Genomic DNA, 24,501 nt, shown 5'->3' with positions numbered 1-24,501 from the left:
ATGAGTCATTTCAGCTATGCAAAAAAGGTCTCATTATTAAGCCAAAAAAACTGAAGAAGAAGAAATTGCAATATTATTATTATTGTATTTTGCATATTACTGTTTCACTAGACATTTCTGTTTGATGTCTCCTCTAATTAGGTAGCTTACTTGTTAAAAGTGTTATTGTGCAAAAGTGATTACTTTTTAATGTTAATTATAGGCCACCATCACTCAAGGTGTTGGGAGGGGTGAGAGGTTTGAAGGGTGAGGTCTGTGCCACCCTCCATTATTTGGCTTTCTTATATTTTTAGAGGTGGTAAAAAGCTAAATGTAGAGAGCTAAAAATGGTCTGTCTGCATCTAAATCTATATCTGCATGTCTATCTATCTTTACTTTTGTCATTCACATGAACATTTTAAAACGATGATAGATATTTGCAATAAAAAAAATTCTCAAAAGATGTATTTTGAATTCAGGATGTAACACCACAGAAAAAGTCAAGGGGAGTGAATATATTCTTAAAGCACTGTATAAACCTTCAATGCCTGAAGATCCAGGAATTTGGTTGTAGACAGTTGCATGTTTTTCGCCACTTATATAAATATAATTCATTTAACTCAGTGTGGAAAGGGGCACCTTGGTGGCTGAATGGTCTAAGGGGCATACTTTGTCACATGTCATCCCCCTGTCTCTCCAAATCTCTCCTGTCTGTCTCTACTGTGACTTGACCAATAAAGGCAAAAAAGTGCCCCCCCTCCACATTTTTAAAAGAACAGGTGTGCTTGCTTGCGCAGTACATATGTGACCCCTTGTGTAAGTTTATATATAGTGCCAACAAGTGTAGTAGGAATAGTTCCTAGATGACAAATGTTAGGCTGAGGAAAAAATAGGAGAACATTTAAAAAAAACTGCATTGCTGAAAACAAGGGCGTCACTTTGTGTTGAAAAGTGGTGGGGACATAAGGGCTCAGATGAAAAAACGTTTTTTAAACGGTCTTCAACATATGCGATTTTAGGCAATGTAATGGGGGGATCGGTATGAGATCAGAGTAGATAATTACGGCGAGAAAAAAATTGCATAACGGCGCATCAAAAGGACAGGCTACTACAGAGTCGACAATACGAAAATACTCAGCATAAAACGCACAGCAACGTCGACCGCACAAGTACAGTCATCCATATGCATCACATCCACAGCTGCAACACCATGTCAATCGAACAATGCCAACATCACATCTACTGTAGAAAGCACCAGTGCATGAAGACCTGGCTTCGCTCTTCAATGTCACAAACCCGACAACAGCGTGGCTGTTTGTCATTTTCACAGAGAGAGAACGGAAAACTTGGACAAGAAAAAACTGTGTCAAGAATTTGTTAAAGTTACTGATCGGGGCATGCACGTTTTTGGGTCATTTTAGAGTCAGTGTCCCCAGCGTCCCCAGTGTAAATGACACCTATGCCTTCTCCTGCTCTTCAGTCTCCTTTTTTCCTCCAGTGGCTCTCTCCCTCTTCCTCTTCCCTGTAAAAACTGTTCACCTCAACAAATAATTTCATCTCTAAGTAAAGTGTCCACCACACGTGAGCGGAATGAAATGCTGGTATGTTTAATAGAGACTTTGCAATTGCAGCCACAGCAGGTGCCATGGAGGTCCATTCGAGAACTGGCTGTGCGCAAATAATGTAAAATATAGAACAAACTACATGGATTTTTTTTTAGCTTACGTTACTTACATTTCTTGGTGCAAGCTATTTTTCAGAACATTTTTAACAAATTATGCTTTTAAAAAGTGATGGGGACAAAATCGGCCAATCGGCATCATTTGATGGGGGACATGTCCCCAGAGTCCCCTGTGTAAATGACACCTATGGCTGGAAAAACTGTCCCTTCCGAAAAACACTAATTAAAAAAGATTTAGGGATGAACCCATTTTCATCTAACACTGCTACAAAATTTAAAATGCCTCATAATCACAGCTTCAAAACTGTATGGACAATGTGTTCGAAATGTGAAGTGGCAATGTCAAATGATCTTCTACTAAGGTAAGAATACTATTTTTGTTCAAAATACATCTACAATTTTAAGTGCTAAATAAAGTGTTAAACAATATAGACCTGACTTAAATTAAGTAATAATGAAATAAAATGAACTGAAATAAATCTAATAATATATTTGAAAAACTATGATTTTATTTTATCATTATTGAAACAATGCTTGGTATGTAAACAAGTACAGACCCACGGCGCGTGTGTCGAATTCCACTAGCTGCCATTGGCTGTGCCGTGGGAAAGAAAAAAGACAGAAATAACTAAAAAACAAAACAATGCTAATTTATTTCAACAGCTAAAATACTTTGTTAAAAGTTGATTGTAAAAGTAAAAAAAAACAAAAAAAAACAAAAAAAAAACAAACAAACAAAAAAAAAAATATCCCATTGGTTAAATATATAGATTGAGATATAAGTGTCATACTATGAACTTATGTTGTTGATAACATTTTTTCTATTTTGTGTTTATACCTGAATCTCATTAAAGAGCACAACTAATGGTGCTGACACCATATCTACAAGATCACCTACAACAACAGCAGCCAAACCAACAACTACTACAGTTCCTCCAACATCTACAACAGCAGCACCAACAACTACATCTACACCTCCAACCACCACAACTGTTGAAATTACAACAGCAGCTCCCACAACTACAACAGTTCCTCCTACCACCACAACGGCCCAGTCTACAACAGCCCCTCGCACAACTACAACAGCACAACCAACGACACCTGCTCCTCCCACCACCACAACTGCCCAAACTACAACAGCAGCACCCACCACAGCTGCACCAACAACTACAACAACTCCTTCAACAACTACAAGAGCTCCTCCAACAACAACCACAGCTCCTCCAACAACAACCACAGCTCCTCCAACAACGACCACAGCAGCACCAACAACTACAACAGCAGCCCCAACAACTACAACAGCTTCTACAACAACTGACACAGCGGCACCAACAACTACAACAGCTCCTCCAACCACCACAACAGCAGCACCAACCATTACAAGAGCTGCTACAACCACCACAACAGCTGCTCCAACTACTACAACAGCAGCACCAACAACTACAACATCTCCTCCCACTACTACCACAGCGGCACCAACATCTACAACGGCTCCTCCAACCACCACAACAGCTGCTCCAACAACTACAACAGCTCCTCCCACTACTACCACAACGGCACCAACCACTACAACAGCAGCCCCTACAACTACAACAGCTCCTCCAACGACCACAACAGCTGCTCCAACAACTACAACAGCAGCCCCAACAACTACAACAGCTCCTCCAACAACTATCACAGCGGCAAGAATAACTACAACAGCTCCTGCAACGACCACAACAGCAACACCAACAACTAAAACATCTCCTCCCACTACTACCACAGCGGCACCAACCACTACAACAGCAGCCCCAACAACTACAACAGCTCCTCCAACAACTACGACAGCCCCTCCAACAACTACCACAGTGGCACCAACAACTACAACAGCTCCTCTCACTACTACCACAGCAGCACCAAAAACTACAACAGCTCCTCCAACCACCACAACAGCTGCTCCAACAACTACAACTGCTGCTGCAACAACTACAACAGCAACACCAACAACTACAACTGCTCCTACAACAACTACCACAGCGGCACCAACAACTACAACAGCTCCTCCAACTACCACAACAGCTGCTCCAACAACTACAACAGCTCCTCCCACTACTACCACAGCACCAACAACTACAACAGCAGCCCAAACAACTACAACAGCTCCTCCAACAACTACCACAGCAGCACCAACAACTACAACAGCAGCCCCAACAACTACCACAGCCCCTCCAACAACTACAACAGCAGCCCCAACAACTACGACAGCTCCTCCAACCACCACAACAACAGCTGCTCCAACAACTACAACAGCAGCTCCAACAACTACAACAGCTCCTCCAACAACTATCACAGCGGCAAGAATAACTACAACAGCTCTTGCAACGACCACAACAGCAGCAGCAACAACTACAACATCTCTTCCCACTACTACCACAGCGGCACCAACCACTACAACAGCAGCCCCAACAACTACAACAGCTCCTCCAACAACTACGACAGCCCCTCCAACAACTACCACAGTGGCACCAACAACTACAACAGCTCCTCTCACTACTACCACAGCGGCACCAACAACTACAACAGCTCCTCCAACCACCACAACAGCTGCTCCAACAACTACAACTGCTGCTCCAACAAATACAACAGCAACACCAACAACTACAACTGCTCCTACAACAACTACCACAGCGGCACCAACAACTACAACAGCTCCTGCAACTACCACAACAGCTGCTCCAACAACTACAACAGCTCCTCCCACTACTACCACTGCAGCACCAACAACTACAACAGCAGCCCAAACAACTACAACAGCTTCTCCAACAACTACCACAGCAGCACCAACAACTACAACAGCTCCTCCAACCACCACAACAGCAACACCAACAACTACAACATCTCCTCCCACTACTACCACAGAGGCACCAACCACTACAACAGCTCCTCCAACAACAACCACAGCAACACCAACAACTACAACAGCAGCCCCAACAACTACAACAGCTCCTCCAACCACCACAATCGTGGCTCCAACTACAACAGCTCCTGCCACTACAACCACAGTGGCACTAACCACTACAACAGCAGCCCCAACAACAACAGCTTCTACAACAACTACAACAGCTCCTCCAACCACAACAGTGGTGCCAAACACTACAACAGCTGCTCCAACAACTACAACAGCAGCACCAACAACTACAACAGCTCCTCCAACAACTATAACAGCGGCAAGAATAACAACAACAGCTCCTGCAACAACCACAACAGCAGCACCAATAACTACAACATCTCCTCCTACTACTACCACAGCAGCCCAAACAACTACAACAGCTTCTCCAACAACAACCACAGCTCGTCCAGCAACTACCACAGCAGCACCAACAACTACAACAGCAGCCCAAACAACTACAACAGCTTCTCCAACAACTACCACAGTGGCACAAACAACTACAAAAGCTCCATCCACTACTACCACAGTGGCACCAACCACTACAACAGCAGGCCCAACAACTACAGCAGCTCTTCCAACCACCACAACGGCTGCTCCAACAACTACAACTGCTGCTCCAACAACTACAACAGCAACACCAACAACTACAACAGCTTCTCCCACTACTACCACAGCAGCACCAACCACTACAACAGCAGCGCAAACAACTACAACAGGTACTACAACAACTACCACAGCGGCCCCAACAGCTACAACAGCTCCTCCAACCACCACAACAGTAGAGCCAACAACTACAACAGCTCTTCCAATAACAACAACAGCAGCACCAACAACTACAACAGCAGCCCCAACAACTACGACAGCCCCTCCAACAACTACAACAGCGGCACCAACAACTACAACAGCGGTACCAACAACTACAACAGCTCCGCCAACCACCACAACAGCTGCTCCAACAACTACAACAGCTGCTCCAACAACCACAACAGCAGCATCAACAACTACAACAGCTCCTCCCACTACTAGCACAGCGGCACCAACCACTACAACAGCAGCCCCAACAACTACAACAGCTCCTCCAACCACCACAACAGCTGCTCCAACAACTACAACACCTCCTGGAACGACCACAACAGCAGAACCAACAGCTACAACAGCTCCTCCCACTACTACCACAACGGCACCAACCACTAAAACAGCAGCCCCTACAACTACAACAGCTCCTCCAACAACCACAACAGCTGCTCCAACAACTACAACAGCTGCTCCAACAACAACAACAACAACACCAACACCAACAACTACAACAGCTCCTCCAACAACAGCAGCACCAACAACTACAACAGCAGCCCCAACAACTACGACAGCCCCTACAACAACTACAACAGCGGCCCCAACAACTACAACAGCTCCTCCAACCACCACAACAGCAGCACCAACAACTACAACAGCTCCTCCCACTACTAGCACAGCGGCACCAACCGTTACAACAGCAGCCCCAACAACTACAACAGCTCCTCCAACCACCACAACAGCTGCTCCAACAACTACAACAGCAGCCCCAACAACTACAACAGCTCCTCCAACAACTATCACAGCGGCAAGAATAACTACAACAGCTCCTGCAACGACCACAACAGCAGCACCAACAACTACAACATCTCCTCCCACTACTACCACAGCGGCACCAACCACTACAACAGCAGCCCCAACAACTACAACAGCTCCTCCAACCACCACAACCATGGCTCCAACGACAACAGCTCCTCCCACTACTACCAGAGCGGCACCAACTATTGCAACAGCAGCCCCAACAACTACAACAGCTACTCCAACAACCACAACAGCTGCTCCAACAACTACAACAGCTGCTCCAACAACTACAACAGCTCCTCCAACAACTATCACAGCAGCACAAACAACTACAAGAGCTCCTGCCACTACTACCACAGCGGCACTAACCTCTACAACAGCAGCCCCAACAACTACAACAGCTTCTACAATAACTGCCACAGCGGCACCAACTACTGCAACAGCTGCTCCAACAAGGACAACAGCTGCTCCAACAACCACAACAGCAGCACCAAAAACTACAACAGCTCCTCCCACTACTAGCACAGCGGCACCAACCACTACAACAGCAGGCCCAACAACTACAACAGCTCCTCCAACCACCACAACAGCTGCTCCAACAACTACAACAGCTTCTACAACAACTACCACAGCGGCACCAACAACTACAACAGCTGCTCCAACAACTACAACACCAACAACAACAACTACAACAGCTCCTCCAACAACAACAACAGCAGCACCAACAACTACAACAGCAGCCCCAACAAGTATGACAGCCCCTCCAACAACTACAACAGCGGCACCAACAACTACAACAGATCCTCCAACCGCTACAACAGCAGCCCCAACAACTACAACAGCTCCTCCAACCACCACAACAGCTGCTCCAACAACTACAACAGCAGCCCCAACAACTACAACAGCTCCTCCAACAACTATCACAGCGGCAAGAATAACTACAACAGCTCCTGCAACGACCACAACAGCAGCACCAACAACTACAACATCTCCTCCCACTACTACCACAGCGGCACCAACCACTACAACAGCAGCCCCAACAACTACAACAGCTCCTCCAACCACCACAACCATGGCTCCGACGACAACAGCTCCTCCCACTACTACCACAGCGGAACCAACTATTGCAACAGCAGCCCCAACAACTACAACAGCTACTCCAACCACCACAACAGCTGCTCCAACAACTATAACAGTTGCTCCAACAACTACAACAGCTCCTCCAACAACTATCACAGCAGCACAAACAACTACAAGAGCTCCTGCCACTACTACCACAGCGGCACTAATCACTACAACAGCAGCCCCAACAACTACAACAGCTTCTACAACAACTGCCACAGCGGAACCAACTACTGCAACAGCAGCCCAAACAACTACATCAGCTACTACAACCACCACAACAGCTGCTCCAACAACTACAACAGCTCCTCCAACAACTATCACAGCAGCACAAACAACTACAACAGCTCCTTCCAGTACTACCACAGCGGCACTAACCACTACAACAGCAGCCCCAACAACTACAACAGCTTCTACAACAACTACCACAGCGGGACAAACAACTACAACAGCTGCTCCAACAACTACAACAGCAACACCAACAACTACAACAGCTCCTCCAACAACAACAACAGCAGCACCAACAACTACAACAGCAGCCCCAACAAGTATGACAGCCCCTCCAACAACTACAACAGCGGCACCAACAACTACAACAGCTCCTCCAACCACCACAACAGCTGCTCCAACAACTACAACAGCTGCTCCAACAACCACGATAGCAGCACCAACAACTACAACAGCTCCTCCCACTACTAGCACAGCGGCACCAACGACTACAACAGCAGGCCCAACAACTACAACAGCTCCTCCAACCACCACAATAGCGGCACCAACCACTACAACAGCAGCTCCAACAACTACAACAGCTCCTCCAACAACTACGACAGCCCCTCCAACAACTACCACAGTGGCACCAACAACTACAACAGCTCCTCTCACTACTACCACAGCGGCACCAACCACTACAACAGCAGGCCCAACAACTACAACAGCTCCTCCAACCACCACAAAACCTCCTCCAACAACTACAACTGCTGCTCCAACAACTACAACAGCAACACCAACAACTACAACAGCTCCTCCCACTACTACCACAGCGGCACCAACCACTACAACAGCAGACCCAACAACTACAACGGCTACTCCAACCACCACAACAGCTGCTCCAACAACTACAACTGCTGCTCCAACAACTGCAACAGCAACACCAACAACTACAACTGCTCCTACAACAACTACCACAGCGGCACCAACAACTACAACAGCTCCTCCAACCACGACAACAGTGGCGCCAACAACTACAACAGCTCCTCCAACCACCGCAACAGCTGCTCCAACAACTACAACAGCTCCTCCCACTACTACCTCAGCGGCACCAACAACTACAACAGCTCCTCCAACTACCACAACAGTGGCGCCAACAACTATAACAGCTCCTCCAACCACCGCAACAGCTGCTCCATCAACTACAATAGCTCCTCCCACTACTACCACAGCAGCACCAACAACTACAACAGCAGCCCAAACAACCACAACAGCTCCTCCAACAACTACCACAGCAGCACCAACAACTACAACAGCAGCCCCAACAACTACCACAGCCCCTCCAACAACTACCACAGCGGCACCAACAACTACAACACCTCCTCCAACCACCACAACAGCAGCAACAACAACTACAACAGCTCCTCCCACTACTACCACAGCGGCACCAACCACTACAACAGCAGCCCCAACAACTACAACAGCTCCTCCAACCACAACAACAGCTGCTTCAACAACTACAGCAGCTCCTGGAACGACCACAACAGCAGCGCTTACAACTACAACTGCTCCTCCAACCACCACAACAGCTTCTCCAACAACTACAAGAGCTCCTCCCACTACTACCACAGCGGCACCAACCACTACAACAGCAGCCCCAACAACTACAACAGCTCCTCCAACCACCACAACCATGGCTCCAACGACAACAGCTCCTCCCACTACTACCACAGCGGCACCAACTACTGCAACAGCAGCCCCAACAACTACAACAGCTACTCCAACCACCACAAGAGCTGCTCCAACAACTACAACAGCTGCTCCAACAACTACAACAGCAGCACCAACAACTACAACAGCTCCTCCAACAACTATCACAGCGGCAAGAATAACTACAACAGCTCCTCCAACAACAACCACAGCTCCTGCAACAACTACCACAGCAGCGCCAACAACTACAACAGCAGCCCCAACAACTACAACAGCTCCTCCAACAACCATCACAGCGGCAAGAATAACTACAACAGCTCCTCCAACCACCACCACAGTGGTGCCAACAACTACAACAGCTCCTCCAACCACCAGAACAGCTGCTCCAACAACTACAACAGCTGCTCCAACAACTACAACAGTAGCACCAACAATTACAACAGCTCCTCCAACAACTATCACAGCGGCAAGAATAACTACAACAGCTCCTGCAACGACCACAACAGCAGCACCAACAACTACAACAGCTCCTCCTACTACTACCACAGCGGCACCAACCACTACAACAGCAGCCCAAACAACTACAACAGCTCCTCCAACAACTACCACAGCGGCACCAACAACTACAACAGCTCCCCCAACCACCACAACAGCTGCTCCAACTACTACAACAGCTGCTCCAACAACTACAACAGCAGCACCAACAACTATAACAGCTCCTCCAACAACTATCACAGCGGCAAGAATAACTACAACAGCTCCTCCAACCACCACAACAGCTGCTCCAACCACCACAACAGCTGCTCCAACTACTACAGCAGCTCCTGGAATGACCACAACAGCAGCACCAACAACTATAACAGCTCCTCCAACAACTATCACAGCGGCAAGAATAACTACAACAGCTCTTCCAACAACAACCACAGCTCCTGCAACAACTACCACAGCAGCACCAACAACTACAACAGCAGCCCCAACAACTACGACAGCCCCTCCAACAACTACCACAGCGGCACCAACAACTACAACAGCTCCTCCAACCACCACAACAGTGGTGCCAACAACTACAACAGCTCCTCCAACCACCACAACAGCTGCTCCAACTACTACAACAGCTGCTCCAACAACTACAACAGCAGCACCAACAACTACAACAGCTCCTCCAACAACTATCACAGCGGCAAGAATAACTACAACAGCTCTTCCAACAATAACCACAGCTCCTCCAACAACTACCACAGCAGCACCAACAACTACAACCGCAGCCCTAACAACTACGACAGCCCCTCCAACAACTACCACAGCGGCACCAACAGCTACAACAGCTCCTCCAACCACCACAACAGCTGCTCCAACTACTACAACAGCGGCACCAACAACTATAACAGCTCCTCCAACAACTATCACAGCGGCAAGAATAACTACAACAGCTCCTCCAACCACCACCACCACAGTGGTGCCAACAACTACAACAGCTCCTCCAACCACCACAACAGCTGCTCCAACAACTACAACAACTGCTCCAACGACTACCACAGCGGCACCAACAACTACAACAGCTCCTGGAACGGCCACAACAGTAGCACGAACAACTACAACAGCTCCTCCCACTACTACCACAGCGGCACCAACCACTACAACAGCAGCCCCAACAACTACAACAGCTTCTACAACAACTGCCACAGCGGCAACAACAACTACAACAGCTCTTCCAACCACCACAACAGCTGCTCCAACAACTACAGCAGCTCCTGGAACGACCACAACAGCAGCGCTTACAACTACAACTGCTCCTCCAACCACCACAACAGCTGCTCCAACAACTACAACAGCTCCTCCCACTACTACCACAGCGGCACCAACCACTACAACAGCAGCCCCAACAACTACAACAGCTCCTCCAACCACCACAACCATGGCTCCAACGACAACAGCTCCTCCCACTACTACCACAGCGGCACCAACGACTGCAACAGCAGCCCCAACAACTACAACAGCTACTCCAACCACCACAAGAGCTGCTCCAACAACTACAACAGGTGCTCCAACAACTACAACAGCTCCTCCAACAACTATCACAGCAGCACAAACAACTACAAGAGCTCCTGCCACTACTACCACAGCGGCACTAACCACTACAACAGCAGCCCCAACAACTACAACAGCTTCTACAACAACTGCCACAGCGGCACCAACAACTACAACAGCTGCTCCAACAACTACAACAGCAGCACCAACAACTACAACAGCTCCTCCAACAACTATCACAGCGGCAAGAATAACTACAACAGCTCTTCCAACAACAACCACAGCTCCTGCAACAACTACCACAGCAGCACCAACAACTACAACAGCAGCCCCAACAACTACGACAGCCCCTCCAACAACTACCACAGCGGCACCAACAACTACAACAGCTCCTCCAACCACCACAACAGTGGTGCCAACAACTACAACAGCTCCTCCAACCACCACAACAGCTGCTCCAACTACTACAACAGCTGCTCCAACAACTACAACAGCAGCACCAACAACTACAACAGCTCCTCCAACAACTATCACAGCGGCAAGAATAACTACAACAGCTCTTCCAACAATAACTACAGCTCCTCCAACAACTACCACAGCAGCACCAACAACTGCAACCGCAGCCCTAACAACTACGACAGCCCCTCCAACAACTACCACAGCGGCACCAACAACTACAACAGCTCCTCCAACCACCACAACAGCTGCTCCAACTACTACAACAGCGGCACCAACAACTATAACAGCTCCTCCAACAACTATCACAGCGGCAAGAATAACTACAACAGCTCCTCCAACCACCACCACCACAGTGGTGCCAACAACTACAACAACTGCTCCAACGACTACCACAGCGGCACCAACAACTACAACAGCTCCTGGAACGACCACAACAGCAGCGCTTACAACTACAACTGCTCCTCCAACCACCACAACAGCTGCTCCAACAACTACAACAGCTCCTCCCACTACTACCACAGCGGCACCAACCACTACAACAGCAGCCCCAACAACTACAACAGCTTCTACAACAACTGCCACAGCGGCAACAACAACTACAACAGCTCTTCAAACCACCACAACAGCTGCTCCAACAACTACCACAGCAGCACCAACAACTACATCAGCTCCTCCAACCACCACAACAGCTGCTCCAACAACTACAGCAGCTCCTGGAACGACCACAACAGCAGCGCTTACAACTACAACTGCTCCTCCAACCACCACAACAGCTGCTCCAACAACTACAACAGCTCCTCCCACTACTACCACAGCGGCACCAACCACTACAACAGCAGCCCCAACAACTACAACAGCTCCTCCAACCACCACAACCATGGCTCCAACGACAACAGCTCCTCCCACTACTACCACAGCGGCACCAACTACTGCAACAGCAGCCCCAACAACTACAACAGCTACTCCAACCACCACAAGAGCTGCTCCAACAACTACAACAGGTGCTCCAACAACTACAACAGCTCCTCCAACAACTATCACAGCAGCACAAACAACTACAAGAGCTCCTGCCACTACTACCACAGCGGCACTAACCACTACAACAGCAGCCCCAACAACTACAACAGCTTCTACAACAACTGCCACAGCGGCACCAACAACTACAACAGCTGCTCCAACAACTACAACAGCAGCACCAACAACTACAACAGCTCCTCCAACAACTATCACAGCGGCAAGAATAACTACAACAGCTCCTCCAACAACAACCACAGCTCCTGCAACAACTACCACAGCAGCGCCAACAACTACAACAGCAGCCCCAACAACTACAACAGCTCCTCCAACAACCATCACAGCGGCAAGAATAACTGCAACGGCTCCTCCAACCACCACCACAGTGGTGCCAACAACTACAACAGCTCCTCCAACCACCAGAACAGCTGCTCCAACAACTACAACAGCTCCTGCAACGACCACAACAGCAGCACCAACAACTACAACAGCTCCTCCTACTACTACCACAGCGGCACCAACCACTACAACAGCAGCCCAAACAACTACAACAGCTCCTCCAACAACTACCACAGCGGCACCAACAACTCCAACAGCTCCCCCAACCACCACAACAGCTGCTCCAACTACTACAACAGCTGCTCCAACAACTACAACAGCAGCACCAACAACTATAACAGCTCCTCCAACAACTATCACAGCGGCAAGAATAACTACAACAGCTCCTCCAACCACCACAACAGCTGCTCCAACCACCACAACAGCTGCTCCAACTACTACAGCAGCTCCTGGAATGACCACAACAGCAACACCAACAACTACAACAGCTCCTCCCACTACTACCACAGCGGCACCAACCACTACAACAGCAGCCCCTACAACTACAACAGCTCCTCCAACCACCACAACAGCTGCTCCAACAACTACAACAGCTGCTCCAACAACTACAACAGCAACACCAACAACTACAACAGCTCCTCCCACTACTACCACAGCGGCACCAACCACTACAACAGCAGCCCCTACAACTACAACAGCTCCTCCAACAACTACAACAGCAACACCAACAACTACAACAGGTCCTCCCACTACTACCACAGCGGCACCAACCACTACAACAGCAGCCCCAACAACTACAACAGCTCCTACAACAACAACCACAGCAACACCAACAACTACAACAGCAGCCCCAACAACTACAACAGCTTCTCCAACCACCACAACCAATGTTCCAACTACAACAGCTCCTCCCACTACTACCACAGCGGCACCAACCACTACAACAGCAGCCCCAACAACTACAACAACTACTCCAACCACCACAACAGCTGCTCCAATAACTACAACAGCAGCCCCAACAACTACAACAGCTCCTCCAACCACCACAACAGCTGCTCCAACAACTACAACAGTAGCACCAACAACTACAACAGCTCCTCCTACTACTACCACAGCGGCACCAACCACTACAACAGCAGCCCAAACAACTACAACAGCTCCTCCAACAACAACCACAGCTCCTTCAACAACTACCACAGCAGCACCAACAACTACAACAGCTCCTCCAACAACAACCACAGCTCCTTCAACAACTACCACAGCAGCACCAACAACTACAACAGCTCCTCCTACTACTACCACAGCGGCACCAACCACTACAACAGCAGCCCAAACAACTACAACAGCTCCTCCAACAACAACCACAGCTCCTTCAACAACTACCACAGCGGCACCAACCACTACAACAGCAGCTGCTCCAACTACAACAGCTCCTCCAACATCTACAACATCAGCAGCACCAAGAACTACACCTACTCCTCCAACCACCACAACTATTAAAACTACAACAGTACCTCCCAACACAGCTGTACCAACAACTACAACAGCTCCTTCAACATCTAAAACAGCACAATCAACAACTACAACAGTTGCCCCTACCACCACACCTGCCCAAACTACAACAGTACCTCTCACAACTACAACAGCACAACCAACAAGTACAACTGCAGCTGCAACCACCACAACTGCCAAAACTACAACAGCTACCACAAGAACAGCTCCCCTAACTACAATAGCAGAACCAACAACTACAACTGTTCCTCTGACCACCACAACTGCCCAAAGTACAACAGCAGCCGCATCAACAACTACACCTACTCCTCCAACCATCACAACTATTAAAACTACAACAGCAGCTCCCACAACTACAACAGCATCAACAACTACACCTGCTCCTCCAAGCAGAACAACTGCCCAAACTACAACAGCAGCACCCACCACAGCTGCACCAACAACTACAACAGCTCCGTCAACAACGACAACAGCACAGTCAACAACGACAACAGTTCCTCCTACCACCACAATTGCCCTGTTCACAACAGCAGCTGCCACAATGGCAACCATACCAACAAGTACCACAGCACCACCAACAACTACAACTGTTTCTCCTTCCACTACAACTTTTCAGACTACAACAGCAGCTCTGACAACTACTACAACAGCTGCAACAACTACAACAGCACAGCCAATGACTACAACTGCTTCTCGTACCACAACTGTTCAAACTACAATTACAGCAGCTCCTACAACAGTTGCACCAACATCTGCAACAGCAGGTTTCACCACTACAACAGTAGCTCCAACAACTACAGTTCCAACCACAACTGCCCTGACTACAGCAACAGCAACTTCTACAACTACAACAGCAGCACCAACTACAGCTGACCCTGCAACAACTACAACAGCAGCTCTAACAACACCAACAGCACCACTTACAAGTCCATCTGCTCTTTCAACAGCTACCACAGCATCTCTGACAACTACATCGGCAGCACCATCAACTACCCTACCTATGTCTACATTCAGTAGCAGCACAATGGTAAGTCATAGTCATAGCATTATGATTTTTCATCCCATTTTTTGTACAACCTTTTAATAGTTTGGTTTTATCATTAAAATATGTATTCATGCACAATTAATATTTTTAATTAAGTATTTTTTTTAAACATTTTTTTAACACTTTTTTGTCAAAGCCATAAAACGAGCAATTCCAATTTCCTTTTTTGAACACCCCCTGATACTGATACTTTAATAGAAATTACGTCAAGGATTTGCCACCAATGACTTCCATTCCCAGACATTATGATGTTTGAATTCCTCAATCCACCCCCACCAATGCGTGTACCTTCGTATCAATCGTTTTACTTATTTAAGTGCAATAAATGAAAGAACGACTTCACTGCCTTTTTGCTTTTGCATTTGAGTTGACACCTCAGAAAACGAAAAGAGAGATGTGCATTTTTCCTTTCAAGACAAGACAAGACAAGATAAGATAAGATAAGATAAGATAAGATTTTACTGATCGCCCTGGGGAAATTCAGGTGCCACAGCATGCAATTGACGGACAATGCCAAAGAAGTAAAGCATGTCAACTACAAGGTAATAAAGAAATAAAGTAAATAGCTACAAACATAGAATAAAGGTAATGAACATAATATATAACAATAGAGACAATAGAGATCAAAAGTAGTGCAAAAAGAGCGAAAAGGTAGCTACAATATAGAGAAAAATGGAAACGTAGAGAAGAAAAGTGGGAGCTGCTGTGACAGGCTGCCACCCACGACGGCGCCACTACTACACTTTTTGCTTTTAGTTTGTCAATCCAGAAAATAAATAAGTATTACGGAGGTGTGGACAGGACAGGCTCTGACTCCCGGACGGACCTCAATTTTAGAGTAAAAGCATTAGTGTTTGCCAGTCTGAACCAGTTGTTACGGTAACGACATCTTTTTTTTTTTTAGGCATTTTATGCTTTATTGACAGAGACAGTGTTAGAAAGAGACAGGAGGGTATGGGAAAGAGAGAGCAGCAAATGACCGCGGACCCTCGAACCCTGGTCGCGGGAAGGACTGAGCCTTATGGTACGCGCTCTACTCGGTGAGCCACCGGGTTGCCCCAAACAACCTCTTTTTTCTGGTCCAAACAGTGTGGCAAAGATGAGGGAAGCAATTAAACCTGACAGCCCGTAGGTTTGAATAAGCTACGGTATAGTTTTTTTTTAAGCTTCACAGCTTGCTTTCTAACGTCAACTAGCTAGCTAATAGACAGGTAACAAACTAGTGGTCGTTACATAACGACCAGACGTCAAGGCAGCAAGCCAAGCACAACAAATTGGAATAGATTAGGATGAAGACAACGATGGCTTGATTCACATTATTTTTAACCAACACTGTATAAATTACATTGAAGCTTCATGGTCAGTGATGTCTTCATTTGTAGGATATTTAAGATTAATTCCATTGTGTTGATACAGGGTCTATAAAAATAATATTTAACTTATTTTCACTTTTCTGGAGGACATGAGAATGACAAGTAACTGAGTGGAAACCACAATTTAGCAAGTCAAGGTCAATAGGAGAAACCAGAGAACACAAAGTTGTTTAAACAGTAATGTATGGGACTAGGTAGATTTTCTTTACTCTTGTTTATCTGTCACAGAATGTTATAGTCTTTGTTTGCAGAGATCTGTCAGTTAAAGCAGTGAGCCAGTGACTTGACTTTGTGTAGTTGGACTATCTTTTTGTTGTTTCTAAGAAAAATTAGAAACAACATCCAAATATATACAGTAGATAATATGTTCATAGTCCTAAATTATACAAATTAATAGGGTACATTTACTGAAGGCTATGTCCACGGTATATATATATTTTTAATTGTACTGTAGACTGTTTACCTTGACTCATGAGTACACATTTCTTTTATGTAGGCCCACATGGGTCTACTGTTTACTTTAATTAGCCTAAATAATATGGCCCTATTTAATAATTCCACAACTTTATAAAGAGAATTACATTGCTTTGCCTGTATACTGGGTGCTGTATGGCCATAGCAACACCCCGCTGTTGCCTCAAGTCTATACTGTAAACAGGATTTTATTGAAAAAGAACATTTGAAATTCAAGTTAAGATTCATGGCAGTGCTAATGCTTTTTTAATCCCAGGTTAAAGTACTTTGTCATCATGGCCCAACGCAATACACAGAGAATACAACAAAAAATCTGTTGCTTTTTGGTACATTGAGTCATTCTCACCAGTTACAGCTGGCTAGGGCAGCAGCATTAGAAAACTTCTGTCAATGGCTAATTCCTGTTAATCTCTGTAATCAGAGGTGCAAAAAGTGAAAATGAATGGGGATGGAACTGTTTCTTGAGGCTGTAGGTTAGTAAATACACATCTGAATTGCACTGATTCAGTCTGGCATACTGTAGTTAGAGATAACTAAGATAACTAATAATCCACTTAATAAACTGGGGGGACACATCCAAGTGCACATGATTGTAGATGAGGCTGAATTGTATTCAGAGCACTGGAGAAATAAAAAAAAAATGACATTATTCTGATGTAACTGTGGTCTCTCAAATAGGCTATATTTTTAAATTTAGCTACATTAAAAAGCAAGCTGTGAAGATTAAACTACTACTATAGCGCAGCTTTAACGTTACTCCTAGGGCTGTCAAGTTTCATTGCCGCCCTTGTCTCTGCCAAGCTCTGTTTGGGCAGGAAGAAAGATAATTAATTACCGTTTAACAACTTGGTACAAACGGACGAACACAAACACTTTACAAAATTGAGGTCCATCCTGTCTGGAAGTCAGAGTCTGCCCTGTCCACACCTCAGAAAACACATAGGCCTACTGTTTTTTTGTATTGACAAACTAAAAGCAAAACAGAAAAAGCACATCGCTCATTCCTTTTCTGTGATGTCAACCCAAAAGCAAAAAGCAAAAGGCGGCAAAATAGTTTTTTTAATTTATTTATTGCACTGAAATGAGTAAAACAATTGATACGAAGGTACACGCTTTCCCACCCCACCCCCATTTACCAACCCCATGTTTAAGTGCTGTGCCATTGTGTGCCACATTTTCCACTGTTCAAACACCAATTAAATTATAAACAAAAAAACATCTCTTAGGTCATCTTCAACTACATTTCTAAAATAGGTAAGACAAGAAGTCATATTTGACAAACTATATAAGTATTACTTTTTTCATTTTAATATCTAAATAAGTTCTTACACAGTACCAAATTGAAAGATATGTGTTTTTTCTACACCATGCTACCATAAAATCTTTCTACAGATCCCAAGTTTCCAAAAAGGAAATGCAAATAAAAAAAACATGATTAGTCAGCATTCCTGTCATTTGTTTAATTATTGCTGATTAAGCTTTGGAGTCTTTTTGAAGACAATCAACACTTTTGCTCTTGTGTGGTAAGTAAATGATTTGGAAGTATGTGATCAACCAGGGATTTGTACAAAAATCTTTAATTTCTGTCGAAGGAAATAAAACTTTCCAACAAAAACAAAAATCCACACCTGTGATACAGAATGAAATAATCACTAATTAGATTTTTTAAATTCCCTCATTCTGTATTGCTTTCAGAGAAAAAGTCAATGCAGTTATGCAGTAAATATAAGCATGCTTATATTTCCACTCACACAGTAAATATAAGCATGCTTATATTTATTGTTGCTCTATCCCACTCCAATAATGCATACCCCCTGTGCACCTAAAAAGCACTAGCACACTTGTAAAATAATCAGAGAAAATTGATGGATTCAGTTGTTTTCAGAAACTGAGAAACTGTGAAAATTCTGTCAGATTATGTGTGAAATTCTACATGATTCTTTTACTTGATGATACGCTGAACATAATCCCATTTAAGACTTATTTTTCTTGGGGAAAAAACAACGTCTGTAGTCTTAGAAATCCAGGGGACCTTCTATACTTTGCACTATTTGTCCACTTTCAGATTTCAGCAGCAGCAACAACAGAATCATCTCCAGCTTCGACAACTTTAGCCCCTACTGCAGTTTCTATTACTGCTGCAGCCAGTGCACTGATAACCACAACCATCCCTGCCACTACCAGCGCCGGAACTACAGCATCAACTGATCCCCCACAAGAAGATGAGGGCTTCCTGATTCTGCTGTTTGATATTGACCGTGTTTTCATCGAAGCATTCAACGACCCACAGTCCCCAGAATACATAGCGCTGGCTAATAATGTTACAGCAGAGGTAAAATACTACTCATTTATTCAAATGTCCTCTTGTGAGATAAAACAAATTTTAAATGTATTTACATATATAATTTACATTACCTTAATTTACATGACATGAAATTCATTGACATTAAAGAAACTAATCAACATTTTCCCATTCTTTAGTGCAACAGAGGGTTCCGTATTCTATATCCGTTGACTTTCAGGAGATGCATTGTGATACGTTTTAGGTAAGTAATACTCACACACTTTCAGAAATGTTTATGATGTTTCAGAGATTCATGATTGCTCCCAAAATATTCCAAACTGACCAACATTTCTCTCATTAGCCCTGGCTCTGTTAAGGTGGAAACCAATTTGATCTTTAAGAACCAGACAGTGGTTCCAACAACCACCGATGCAGCAGAATCTCTCCAAATGGCAATCGATACATCAATTGTGTTCCTCAGTGTCATCCCCAACAGTATTAGTGCAGGTTAGTGTCCTTGTCATGCATCATGTCACCTTTAGTGTCATTGAAAACTCTTATAATTGTGAATATTATTTGTAACATTATTTTTCATACGATACTATACTATTGTTTATAACCATGGAATATTTTTTTTTGATTGAAATTGAATAGCTGCTTTAATGTGCTATCATGATTTGGTGGGAGTGAAAAAATTATTTTGAAAAAGTAAACAAATATACTGTACATGTATAAAGACTTTCAGTTATGTTTCATGTTATATGTGTTTTTCGTTTTACTTTTTATAACAGTTCTGCCAATTACCACAACAAATACAACAGCAACTACAACTACAGCTGCAGCACCAACAACAACAACAGTATTAACAGCAACGACAACTGTTGCTGCAACAACAGTAACACCGACAACTACAACTATAGATACAACAACATCACCAACACCAACAACGGTAACACAGACAACAACTGTGACGTCACCTACCACCAGCAGAGCTATGACATTAAGCAGACCACTTAATGTGGTCACTTTATTGCTTATTTCTCTTGCTTGCTTTGTAACAGACTGGCAATGGCTTCTCTAGGATTGGACTAAAAATTAGGGATATTGAAAGCAGACAATCAACTGTAATCAACATCATTGAAAAGATGTATTTCAAGATTTGGGTATAATTAATAATTCATTAAAATCACATATAAATAATGTTAATAGAACATCCACTTATTTCTATAGCACAAGTAAACATACCATTTTCAACTTAAACACTATACAGTAATTTATTCTATTTTGCAACAAATCATAATGTCAGAATCTGTATCTTAATTTATTATATTGTTCAATTAGTAACTAGTAGCTGAAATCATAACACAAATGAGTCTCTGTATTGTATATTAATTGCACCTTCCTTATCATTATTGGTTCCTTTGCACGTGTTAAATGTTTTGTTGTATTTTCCTAATGGCAAATTTTTTAGTTTGATCTATATCTAATGTAAAAAAAAAAGCCATGATTTTTAACTTGATAGGCTACTGTTTGATTAAAACCTTTCAACAACATTTTAATGGTTTGGTTTCACGTAAAAATATATTCCTGAACAATTGATAAAAGACAGATAACTATGTGTGAACATTATAGTTTTATATGTCTTTTCCTTTTAAAGAAGTAATTATAATGAGAGAACAATAAAATGTCCCTTCATGAACATATTGTTGTGGCAATGGGTTTTATGTTCTGGGTTTGATTTTTAAAATTTCTTCATTACATATCCCTCTGGGAGAAAACTGCTCATTACACATATAAATGTTTTTAAAAATATACTTGTTTTTGACCACATAAAACCCAAATTCCTATTTACAACGATGTTAATAGAAGTTCCATTTCCTCATGTTCTCTCAATATTCACTGCTCCTCTCAAAGGACAATGTTATAATGATAATAATAATAATGACAATAATAATAATAAATACAGAACAAAACAGAACCCCCTCCAGGGGTAAAATAAAATCATTCCAAAACATGTATAAATTAATTAGAAATATTATTGAATTATCGCAAATGGTCTTCATTTCTGTACAAAGATTTGATTTGGTGTGAAATGCAAAATATTAAAATTACTCACAACTTTTCATTCACATCCATTTGTTAGCAGTTTTGATAGGATAGTCCTGTTATATCAAATTATTTTCAATAATTGAATGATGTCCCCTTCCTAATTTGATTGAACTGGGGTGAATTGAACGAAACCCTGATGTATAAATGCTTGAACTCAGCCCTTTGTAATTGAATTGAAGTAATAATAATTAAAGTCTTACTTTTCCAGGGCAAAAGTACAAAAGGCGCTATGAAAAAGTTGCCATGAATAACTGGTACATGAATAACTGGTACAGTGCCACTGCACCTTTGCAGTTCTTGAAGTCATCATTGCTATAAATTAGAGTTCAGTTTTCAGCTCCTTCTTGTTTAATAGTGGGTAAGCCTCCATGTCCAGTGCTGCACCAGGAACTGTCTTACTGCTGGAACATCTCCCTGCAGCAGAACTAGTGGGGTATTTGGTGAATGACATTTGCTCCTTAGCAGGTGTAGATACCTATAAAATTTTTATGATTATGGTACACACCTAGACAAATGAGACTGCTTTACACAGTGTTGCCTAAAGTAATAAGATCTCTCTGGATAACCATCCAAGTACACTGTTACTACAGTCTGTTATAATCAGTAGTGGGCACCAATATACACATATGCAGATATTATTTGACAAAACCAAAATCACTGTATGGAAGTACGTGTCAAAATACTGTATCAGTTTAGATGTGGTAAAACATTTGAACAAGAGACCTGAGAGAACAGCATCTTAGGTAGTTACAGCAGAAAACCACTACAATACACAACAATAATCAAACGTGCAGCAATTCATTGATCCACAGTTCCTTTACAAAAAATGCCCTTTTGTGCAACATACACATGTAGCATGAGCTAATGGAGCCATTTCAACCTGCCCCCCATAGACTGAAGTAAGGGGTTTGTGGCAAAAGTATCTTTTTCATAGAGATAATGCACTGGCAAACAATCTAGAGCCATAAAATATTAACGACTATTATTAAAAATGATTCGAAACTGACTTATTTTCAATGCAAGCTTAGGTAAGACGTTGTTCTCCATTGACTGACCACTGCTGCATAGTCTAACACCACTGACAGTGACAGACTGGAAAGGTCATTTGAATTTTTCAAAACACAGGCATATAATATTCCTGTGAAAAAGGAACATTCTCAAAGGCTCTGGTGAGGATTCTAACAAAAATCAAATCAAGTGAGGATTCATTTTCTTTTTTCAGGTGAGGTCTTCACCTGTCTCCCCATTATTTGGCTTTCTTATATTTTTAGAGGTGGTAAAAAGCTAAATATAGAGAGCTAAAAATGGTCTATCTGCATCTAAATCTATATCTGCATGTCTATCTATCTTTACTTTTGTCATTCACATCAACATTTTAAAACAAAGATAAATATTTGCATTAAAAAAAATTCAGAATGCAACACCACAGAAAAAGTCAAGGGGGGTGAATACTTTCTTAAAGCACTGTATAAACCTTCAATGCCTGAAGTTCCAAGAATTTGGTTGTAGACAGTTGCATGTTTTTCGCCACTACATAACTATAATTAATTTAACTCAGTGTGGAAAGGGGCACCTTGATCTAAGGGGCATACTTTGTCACATGTCATCCCCCCCTCTCTCCAAATCTCTCCTGTCTGTCTCTACTGTGACTTGACCAATAAAGGCAAAAAGTTTTTTGCCTTTATTGTCATTATAGTTTTTTACATTTTTAAAGGAACACGTGTGCGTGCTTGCGCAGTACATATGTGACCTCTTGTGTAAGTTTATATATAGTGCCAACAAGTGTAGTAGGAATAGTTCTTAGATGACAAATGTTAGGCTGAGGAAAAAAATGGAGAACTTTATTTTTTTTAATACCGCATTGCTAAAAAACTGTCCCTTCCAAAAAACACTAATTAAAAAAGATTTAGGGATGAACCCATTTTCATCTAACACTGCTACAAAATTTAGAATGCCTCATAATCACAACTTCAAAACTGTATGGACAATGTGTTCGAAATGTGAAGTGGCAATGTCAAATGATCTTCTACTAAGGTAAGAATACTATTTTTGGTCAAAATACATCTACAATTTTAAGTGCTAAATAAAGTGTTAAACAATATAAACCTGACTTAAATTAAGTAATAATGAAATAAAATGAACTGAAATAAATCTAATAATATATTTGAAAAACTATAATTTTATTTTATCATTATTGAAACAATGCTTGGTATGTAAACAAGTGGGGAAAAAAAGACAGAAATAACTAAAAAACAAAACAATGCTAATTTATTTCAACAGCTAAAATACTTTGTTAAAAGTTGATTGTAAAAGTAAAAAAACAAAAAAAAATTATCCCATTGGTTAAATATATAGATTGAGATATAAGTGTCATTCTATGAACTTATGTTGTTAATAACATTTTTTATTTTTTCTGTTTATACCTGAATCTCATTTAAGAGCACAACTAATGGTGCTGACACCATATCTACAAGATCACCTACAACAATAGCAGCCAAACCAACAACTACAACAGCTCCTCCAACAACTACAACAGCACAATCAACAACTACAACAGTTCTTCTTACCACCACAACGGTCCACACTACAACAGCAGCTCCCACAAGTACAACAGCACAACCAACAACTACAACTGCAACCACC

At 43.3% G+C, this 24,501-nt stretch overlaps 2 protein-coding genes across 2 annotated transcripts; both read left to right on the top strand.

The window, feature by feature from the left end:
• The first annotated feature begins 1,814 nt into the window (after positions 1-1,814).
• On the top strand, positions 1,815-14,903 carry LOC144538134 (uncharacterized). Its single transcript, XM_078282221.1, has 8 exons — positions 1,815-1,834; positions 2,669-2,817; positions 3,929-4,020; positions 4,777-4,989; positions 6,220-6,279; positions 6,559-6,618; positions 10,111-10,209; positions 14,721-14,903. The coding sequence occupies exons 1-8, from the start codon at positions 1,815-1,817 to the stop codon at positions 14,901-14,903; spliced, it is 876 nt and encodes a 291-aa protein (XP_078138347.1).
• Positions 14,904-14,969: 66 nt separating this feature from the next.
• On the top strand, positions 14,970-21,326 carry LOC139917671 (uncharacterized). Its single transcript, XM_078282816.1, has 5 exons — positions 14,970-15,600; positions 19,531-19,797; positions 19,947-20,011; positions 20,111-20,256; positions 20,541-21,326. Exons 1-5 carry the CDS (start codon positions 15,115-15,117, stop codon positions 20,828-20,830), a joined length of 1,254 nt encoding a protein of 417 aa, XP_078138942.1. The 5' UTR covers positions 14,970-15,114; the 3' UTR covers positions 20,831-21,326.
• The last annotated feature ends 3,175 nt before the right edge of the window (positions 21,327-24,501 follow it).

This window comes from Centroberyx gerrardi, chromosome 3 (genome assembly GCF_048128805.1).
Source record: "Centroberyx gerrardi isolate f3 chromosome 3, fCenGer3.hap1.cur.20231027, whole genome shotgun sequence".
NCBI lineage: Eukaryota > Metazoa > Chordata > Actinopteri > Beryciformes > Berycidae > Centroberyx > Centroberyx gerrardi.
The sequence above is the reverse complement of the archived record's forward strand: the minus strand, read 5'-3'. Positions and strand labels throughout refer to the sequence as shown.

Bases quoted from the DNA above. Each gene is read 5' to 3' on its own strand.
- LOC144538134 (XM_078282221.1), top strand. From the start codon at position 1,815: ATGTCCCCAGAGTCCCCTGT. The intron at 4,021-4,776 runs ACGACCACAACA...CCTCCAACCACA, and splicing joins TAACTACAACAGCTCTTGCA to ACAGTGGTGCCAAACACTAC. The intron at 6,280-6,558 runs ACCACTACAACA...CTAACCTCTACA, and splicing joins CTACTACCACAGCGGCACCA to ACAGCAGCCCCAACAACTAC.
- LOC139917671 (XM_078282816.1), top strand. From the start codon at position 15,115: ATGGCAACCATACCAACAAGTACCACAGCACCACCAACAACTACAACT. The intron at 15,601-19,530 runs GTAAGTCATAGT...GTCCACTTTCAG, and splicing joins CATTCAGTAGCAGCACAATG to ATTTCAGCAGCAGCAACAAC. The intron at 20,012-20,110 runs GTAAGTAATACT...TTCTCTCATTAG, and splicing joins TGCATTGTGATACGTTTTAG to CCCTGGCTCTGTTAAGGTGG.